Source organism: Brassica oleracea, chromosome C9, assembly GCF_000695525.1.
Source record: "Brassica oleracea var. oleracea cultivar TO1000 chromosome C9, BOL, whole genome shotgun sequence".
In the NCBI taxonomy this organism is placed as follows: domain Eukaryota; kingdom Viridiplantae; phylum Streptophyta; class Magnoliopsida; order Brassicales; family Brassicaceae; genus Brassica; species Brassica oleracea.
The window spans coordinates 17,028,485-17,037,597 of record NC_027756.1 but is presented as its reverse complement, the minus strand read 5'-3'; the positions used below and the strand labels follow the sequence as shown (position 1 = coordinate 17,037,597).

General features: G+C 37.7%; 1 protein-coding gene across 1 annotated transcript; it reads right to left on the bottom strand.

Moving 5' to 3' along the window:
- Positions 1-3,122: 3,122 nt before the first annotated feature.
- LOC106319154 (glucose-6-phosphate isomerase, cytosolic) lies at positions 3,123-8,170 on the bottom strand. Its single transcript, XM_013757400.1, has 23 exons — positions 7,916-8,170; positions 7,640-7,694; positions 7,461-7,537; positions 7,211-7,292; positions 7,089-7,136; positions 6,704-6,859; positions 6,517-6,613; positions 6,385-6,427; positions 5,943-6,010; positions 5,766-5,850; positions 5,589-5,637; positions 5,297-5,369; positions 5,157-5,217; positions 4,890-4,956; positions 4,699-4,755; positions 4,556-4,609; positions 4,319-4,447; positions 4,171-4,234; positions 4,001-4,074; positions 3,854-3,907; positions 3,704-3,772; positions 3,417-3,614; positions 3,123-3,330 (listed from the first exon to the last, which is right to left on the bottom strand). The coding sequence occupies exons 2-23, from the start codon at positions 7,691-7,693 to the stop codon at positions 3,307-3,309; spliced, it is 1,683 nt and encodes a 560-aa protein (XP_013612854.1). The 5' UTR covers position 7,694; positions 7,916-8,170; the 3' UTR covers positions 3,123-3,306.
- Positions 8,171-9,113: the final 943 nt, after the last annotated feature.

Below are 9,113 nucleotides of genomic sequence, written 5' to 3'. Positions count from 1 at the left end.
TGACGACATCTTAATCTTCATCAACGATCTCGAGAGTCACTTGGACCATTTACAGGACATTCTCAAGATCCTCCAGCGCAAGAAACTTTATGCAGCACGTCATAAGTGTATATTTGACGCCAATCATGATCTTTTCTTGGGATATATTGTCTCTAGTCAAGGTCTCTAAGTTATTCCAGTAAAAGTTGAGGCAATCAAATTGTGGCCAACACCTCATATAATCAATGAGGTTTGTAGCTTTTATGGTTTTGCCTCATTTTATCACAGGTTCGTGCATCACTTCAGGGGCGAGGAGGAGTGCGTAGGAATGTCGACCAAATATCACAGCACCACTCATGGACTGTATGAAAAGGTGTGTCTTTCTCTTGGACACCCGAAGCAAACATTGCATTTGAGGAACTCAAGAAACGATTAATCTCAGCTCAAATATTGACTCTTCCCAATTTCACTCAAGTATTCGAGTTACATTGTGATGCTTGTAAGCTTGGTATTGAAGCTGTTCTCAGTCAACATGGCCGTCAGTGGTATTTTACAGTGAAAATATTGATTGTTCTCGTGCTTGTTATAGTACTTATGATGTGGAGTTCTACGCCATAGTCCAAGCTATAAAACATTGGCGTAATTATCTCTTTCATCAGGAGTTTATACTTTACATCGATCACGATGCTTTAAAACACTTGGGGAGACAAGAACAAGATTTCCTCACGTCATGCTTTATGGATTGCTTTTCTTCAGCAGTTTACATTCGTGATCAAGCATCAATCGATGTGGATCGCCATCACCGCAATATACAGTTCAAGGTCGGAGATCTTGTGTGGGCAGTCCTTACTCAAGAGCATTTTGCACCGAGTGACTACAACAAATTGAAGTAACGTAATGTTGGTCCTTTGAAAGTTCTTGAGAAGATAAATGCCAATGTGTATCGACTTCTATTACCTTCAGCATGTCGTTACTCGGATGTATTCAACGTAAAGCATCTAATTCCTTATGTGGCACAAGATGACACTGAAGATACGAGGCCGGATCTTTCTCTACCCCGGGTGACCTGATGCAGCGTGATCATTCTTTCATTTTAATTTTTGGTGTTGTTTTCCTTTATCGTTATTGCTTTAAGATAAACATTATTTTTCCTTTTATTATAATAGATTAGGAATAATACTTACGTATAGAATGTTAGGTCATAATCACTAAGGACTTAGGAATTTTCCTATGATTATATATAGTTATCTTTAGGCTTTGTAAAGAGACACATTATTATTATTGAATTTATAAAATGAAGCTTTGCTTTCAACTCTTGTTTACGGCTAGATTATTGGTGATCGGATTCAAGCTCGTAAGTTCTTTTGGGCATTCTTAGGATAAAATTGAAGCTACATTATTAGTTACTTTATCATCTTATATGGCTTCCCAACAATCTCCATGGAACAAGATCCATGCATCATCTTTCAGCAAACCATGCTTTGCCTCTACTTGTGAGACTGTGAATGGTGTGTCTCAAGCCACAATTCCAATTGATATCGTCAACGATTCGTTACCCCTATGAAACAACTATATTGTAGGGTAATTCATCAGAGACCCTCTTCATATCGGTAAAGTTTAAGTTACAGTAAACCGTCTGCCCTGGACAAGCCTTCAAAGATTGATGCTCAGTACTTCAACCCCAATATTGTGCTCTTTAAAATTGATAATGCTTAGATCCAGTAGAGACTTCTCAGGAGCCATTACTGGCACATATCCGATGTTCCATTGGTTGTTCAGGAGTGGAACCCGAGATCATCATCTAACACATTTGATTTTGCCGCTCTACCAATATGGATTAATCTCCATAATGTTCTTGACAAACTTGTAACGCCCCGCCGTTCACGGCTAATGGCCTCCCACGCCCGCTCACTCGGCTCATGGGTCCCATTGTGTGCGACACTGACCATACAATCACCATATGATTTTTCCTGTGCGTTGACCTTGCTCGCACGATATCGCGAATCACTTCCCTACAAATTACCATCCTTCTACTACTCCAGTTCAAGCATGCTTAATTCTAGAGTTCTAAACGGATGTATGCCCGAAAAGGTAAACGCACTTTGGTGATATAGGTAGCAAAATTAATTCTTTTAAACCTTTTCATATATCACAACTCGAAATGTTACAAAACTCTTCTCAATAAAGGACTTATGTTCTTGGGAGATCTGGTTGGTATATTGAAAACCTTCATCAACAACACAAAGAGGTGTATCCGCTTGGATGTAGCTCGCGTTTTGGGTGTATCCGCTTGGATGTAGCTTGCATCAAGTTGTCATGGATTTTACATTTAGTCGTTGATTTAGGTACATGAGTCCGTATAATATAACACTTTAGGATATGGAATAATATTATATATATATATATATATATATATATAGTTGTATTCGATGAGATAGTTGGTGAACGACGTTAAATTTTTGTGTCTTTGTTACCTGGTTTTATGTATTTGTTTATACATATATTCTTTCTCGCATCTGTAACAACACAAACCTTCGAGAATGTAGATTAAGGGGACATATGTTACATACTAATTCAGAAATTGGTAAAACCTGTTAAAATGTGAATTTAAAGACTTGTGGCAAATTTGACAAATCTGAGATCACACCCTCTATGAGTGGAGTCATCAAGACCGTAAATAACTGACGAATTCGTAGGGTACTAAACTCTAATTCTGGTCACATTCACACTTTATGCATTCATAAACCTTAAACCAGCGCACTCACCCATTGCACCGAAGTCTTGGTGAAAATACCGAAATATTCATCCACGGGCTATAACCCGTTTGTCAACCATACGCAAGAGCATACCGTAATTGTTCAAGTAGTGCTCTACTTTTGACTGTGCTACGACATTTTCATATGTTATGTGATATCTTTTGCAGACTCCATATCAAAGACCATAAACCTCAGTTTTAGCTTCGTACAAGCTGGTGTGATATTATTGTACATTCACTAAGCAACGTTAAACATATTTAAAGGCGAGAAGGTTTTCGATCTACTGGTGTTTGGATTCTCATGTCCAACCTTTTGTGATTATGGTTTTTGCAGATACTTAAATGATATTATTTGCATACATTACAATATAAAAAAGGCTCTCTGATATAGTGCTCCCAATGCTGATTTTATTGAGTTTGAGTTTATATTATATTAGGATAACATACGAGTAGCAATCATAGTATATATTCTTAGGAAAATAGAAGAGAAGAAAAAAGAGAACAACGCTTCAAAAACGCTGGAAGTTACACGTTTGATTGAAAGGAGAAAAACTTGTTCGTCTGGAGCAACTTCACATCTTCGGCTCGGGACTCGTCTGATAAAGTATTTGAGATATATATAGCATTAATCATATGGTGTAGAAAAACCAGTAACGACAACTGAGGATGCGAGAATTGTTACCTCGAGATAACGTTTCAAAAGTGTTGTGGTACTGTAATTGAACCCCTCGGGAGCAGCTCCTTGAGTACGGGAAGAATGAAGCTGTTTCCTCACCTGAGTAGCCAGAACTTTTCCTAGCTCAACTCCCCACTGGTCAAACGAATTGATACCCCACACAAAGCCTTGAACCGCCACTCTGTGTTCATAGATTGCCAGCAACTGAAAATATAACATAAAACAGAAATGTCAGGCTTTTTATAAATCCCCAATGAACCTCTCATCTCAAAAACCTTAAGAGAGGGGCAGACCTGGCCAACATTGTAAGCACTCAGTTCCGGAAGTAGAAGGCTAAGAGACGGTCGGTTGCCGGAAAATGTCTGTGGAAAGGGATGCCACAACGTTCATATACTTAGAAATTCGTAGCTCTTTTTAACATCGGTCCGAGACACTATTTTTACCTTGTGAGGAATGAGATTCTCTGAAACATTCTCTTTCTGCAACTGTTCAGGTGTCTACAAAAAAAAAAAAGATTTAGTGTGATTCAGAACGGAGTCTTAGTCATGTAACAGTCTCTTTATACCCCATAACCAAATGTGATGTCTTACTTTTCCATATGCAAGAGCATCAGGCTGAGCAAAAAAGTTGGACATAAGCTCGTCATGGTTACTGACAACCTCTCCTGTGAATCCAATTCAGGAATTAGTCTTATGTTTCAAAAAATAATGCATAATAAAAGAGCTTAAATCAAAGTTTGGATTAACAAGAAATGCCTTACCCTCCAAGTACACAGGTTGCTGACTCTTCACAGTGCCAATGAAATCACAAGGGATTACGCGTCCCTAAACAATCATTAAGAAAGATTTAGTGCAATCTGTAATAGCTCTGGTAGTGCGGTAAAAAAAAATCAAAAAATTATATGTAACCTGGTGAATGAGTTGGTAAAAGCTGTGTTGGCCATTTGTTCCAGGTTCACCAAAATCAATCTCACCAGTCTCGAACGGGAGAGGTAGACCATCAATTGACACTCCCTTTCCATTACTCTCCATACTAACCTAAAAAAATCAAACAATATGTCCCCAGTTAAACTATCTTTATATTATTATCTTAAAGCAAGTATGGAGCAGCAAAGATTATCAAAGGGGGAAACCCAGTTCACATGCCTGTTGAATATGCGGAGCAAATTTCTCTAGGGCTTGGGAGTAAGGCAAGATGGCCTGAGAAAACAAAAGTATGTTGATGAAGATAAAACATCTTAATATGAGAAGAAACTTTTACTTGCTGATATACAGGAGTCAGTTTTTACCCTGGCAGGATATCCAAGAAATGATACATTCCATACACTCAATAACCCTAAAAGCACCTGAAATCGTCAAAAGTCACCAATCAACCTCTCACTATGCGTTGACTACACTAATAACTTCACGAATCTCTAGTGTTGATGGACATAGTAAAAAGACAAGAAAACTGTATAATCACACAACTAATGCAACTCACGGGTATATTCTTCTCAAACGGTGTGGACTGGAAATGCTTATCAATGCTTGAAGCCCCCTTTAAAAACCTGCAGTCCAATTTAAAAAAAGGCTGAATATCAGCTGGATCTACTAAGAAGGTTTCTTCTTGATTTAGAGACAGTAAAAACTTTTGAAAATAAAACGGGAATGCAATAAAAAAAGAAGAAATCATTAAGAGGAAAATAAAATAGAAAGAATATGCCTAAGACATTTTATGAGATGGCTGATAAAGTAGAAGGTACCGTACTTCTCAACCACAGAAAAGCCATACTGTAGAGACAATGGTAAGACTCCAACAGCACTGCAAACTGCAAAAGAATTTCAGTTATACACTAAGCAAGCGGAAATGGACGAGAAATTTATACAACCAAATAAACAAGCACTTACCACTGTACCTTCCACCAACCCAGTCCCAAAATGCAAATGCATTGTTCGGATCAATGCCGAACTTCTCCACTAACTGTAAATTAAAACATCCAGAGTTTTAAATACTTTCTTCTGTACTGTCTGAATACATGTAGAAAATAAATCATGATCCCCAAGAACATGGAGACTAGCATTGTACATCAGACCCGGTAGAAAATTCAGTTTGTAAAAAGATTATACATTCGGTTTATTGTACGAAAACGAACAATGAAGAAAGAGTCACAAACAAACAAATTTAATCACAAATTCATACCGCAAGATTAGTGCTGACAGCAACCATGTGTTTTGCAACAGCCTGAGCCCTGTTAAGTTAACCACATGTTAAATGACTGCTGTTCATTCATCGTAACACAACAAGGCGACAGGCACAACAATCAAATGAATACAATCATGAAATTTGGACGCTAAGCAAAGAGAGATAGATACTAACCCAAGAGCAGTTGTAATCCAATTCCTCAATGTCCTAGCGTTCAGCATTGTTTCAGCCGTAGTAAACGTTTTTGAGACCACCACAACTGGAGTTAACAGTAGCATCAGTATTAGTTAGAGTAAGAATCCATAAAATAAAACTACCAAGGTGGATGTATTGATAGGTTTGACCATGAACCTAGGGTAGTTTCTGGATTTAGTCCACTGATATTTCTAGCAACATCAACAGGATCAATGTTTGCAAGGCTGCAAAAAAAAAAAAAGTACAAATTAAATCCGGGCATAAAATATAGATTCCCCACAAGAAAATATAACAAATTAAGAAATCTGAAATGACTGACTAGAAGCTAACAAGTTCAACACAGCCTCCTCTAACTATAATACTATGTTAACCGAAATTCAGATGAGCGTGGAGTAGTTGGCGTCTGTGACGATTATGAATTTCTGTGAATCTTCAGGAGAAAGTTGAAACGAGGTAACAAGCATATCAATTAATCCAGGTTTTAAGTGTTAATTATTGTCACTTTGATTGAATACAAAAAAGCATATCAAATTAAGACAAACATAAGTCGAACTACCAAAGCTTGACAGAAAGAAACATAGAGGTACATGATGCTTACAAACGCAGTTGACGTCCTTTGGCACACTCTGCAGCTTCAGGATCTGATAGAGAACATGCATATAAGAGGATTCAAAACAAGCTAGAAAGACAGACAAGCAAGAGCCCAGGGAGTAAGAGGACATGAAGCCACCTGTTTGAAGAGCAGTGTGCACAAAAAGTGGACCTAAGAAGCTACCACCAATACCAATTGCAATGACATCTTTCAGCGGTTTGCCAGTGGCTCCAACCTACCAATAAGTTCAGAGAACTTTTAACACATGGAGACACAAAAACAATAAAGTTAAAGGTTTCAAAAAATTGAAATCTACTAAACTTACCCAAGAACCAGAGCGAATTTTCTCAGAAAAATCCTTGATCTTGTCTAAAACATTCCACACTTCAGGAACCACATTCTTCCCATCGGCCTTAATAAATGCATCCTTTGGAGCACGGAGTGCAACATGAAGCACTGACCTGTTCTCCGTACTGTTAATCTGAGAAAAGCCATTACAAAAAGTTACACAAACACTAGAGAATGATATAACGGAGATGAGAAGGTGGGAAAAGGTCTCGGTCACTGTAATCAATGTTTCATATATTCTCTTTGACAAGTCTAGCATATAGAAATGTCTAAATTTATATTCTCTAAAATAAGGAACAGGTCCATAAGATCAAAACAAAGTGAGATTAACAGCTCTTTAAATTACAGGATAGGATACTTACATGTTCACCGTTGAACATGCGGCTGATCTTCTCTGACAACTGTGCAGCCTGCATGTAGAAAGAAATGATGAGAAATCTCGACTGTTGTATAAGATCTACCAATAAAGACCTCTCATCCTCACCTTAGCCAAGTTCAGAAGCTTGCCCATTGTCTCCACAGTTGCACGCTGTCGAGAATAATCCAACAGGAGCCCCTCAAATTCCCTGTCAGAAAGCATACCAAAAAAAAAAAAGCAATGGGAAACAAATTTTTCTTTTTAAATGCCAAGACACAAAACAAAAAGATAATATTCTTAATAATTTAAGAACAAGAGAGAAAAATGTAAGACATTTTGATATTTGAATAAATAGAAAAAAAAAGAAGAGGCATACAACATCATGGACTCGCATCTGTGTGCATCACTCATCAAATCACGCAAATGAGTCTTGTTAATATCTTCAACATGCCCCTTCAATAAAAAAAAAAAAAAAAAAAAAAAAACTCAAATTTTTCAATCACTATTTAGAAACCAAGCACAGAGAAAAAAAAAACAATCCTCAAGACTACTTACCTTCAAATCCTTCCAGGCCTGGGTCTCACAAATCAGAGCTGTTGGTGACGTCATACTAGTAGTAATCCATCAATAAATTGAAATTCAGTTACATGCAAAATTATAAACCAGTTCCAATCGAAACAAGAAGAAAGTGACGGAAACAGGTTTTGATTGGAAACTAGATAGTTAGTCAATACATAATTTATTTATTTTAGCTCGAGAATCGTTACGATTCCAATGAACAGAAAGAAGAAGAAAACCGATGGATCGAGAGAGGTACGAAAAATAAAGAACCTGAGGATCTTCCGAGATGAGGAGAAGAAGAAGGTTCCGGAATTGTGACAAGGAGACTACAGAAGAGGGCGAAGAGAAGAAAAAGCGATAGGGCAGGTGAGGGCTAGAGAGGAGACCTAAGATTATGCCACGTGTCGAAGAAGGTTCTTGCTCAGCACGATGGACGGAACCATTTTTTAAGAAGGATGGCGTTGGGGCTATTTTGGAAACAAAATTAGGTTTTTTTATTACTTTATACTTTTGGAAAATGGGAACACTCAGGGTCCGACTGGTGACCATCCGGGAAACAAGAGGAACGAATAAAAAAGGAATGTACGGGAATAAAATACCAGGAATGAAAAGGAATGGTTATTCCTTATCAAATTTGACAAGGAATAATTTTGTTCTTTAATTCTCTACAAAAAAGGGAATGAAAGGGAATGAGAGGAAATTATTATTCCTTGTGAATGGTAATTTTTTTTAGGAACGTTAGGGAATGCATTATTCCTCGTCGTTCCCTGGTCACCATTCATACCCTCAGATTCTTGCCACTCAAACCATTTATTAAGACATTTTCTAATTCTATTTTCATATCAATATTTATAAAAAAAAAAATTAGTGTAGGAGATAGATTCTCTTCACAAAATGATGCCGTGAGCGTCATCAAATCAGTAGCTTAACCATGAGCCAGCCAGTTGCACCAAGCAGCTAACCCAAAGAAAAACCAATTTTCATGCATTCCACACTCAACAAGGAATCAAGCCCAATTGGAAGAATCATCAAAGCTACTCGGACCAGAAGGATATGAATTTTATAAACCGGAGGTTCTTCATCCCGTCCAGCTGCAAGCATCCGAGTTTAGAAGTTGTTTCAAGCCAAACAAAGAAGCGTTCCGGCCAAAACCAAAGCATGGACTTCAATATGGATTTTTATCAAGCCAACAAGCCAAGAATGAAGAGAAAAGTCCTCGAAAATATGGAATTATGATCAATTTCTCAAAACCGGATAAACTAGTTCTGCACTAGCCCTATTTGGAAGCTGGCCGGTTCAATCAATTGCAAACCAGACATTGGCGACCAGGAGAGGTTTATAATCATCTGAGAAGTATATCCAACGATCCAGGATGAGTAGAAGATTCTTACCATGCACCAAAGCCCACATGATCAGGAGGATCTATTTATGCCCACACTTACCTTATTTGGAGTCTCAAGCATTCAAA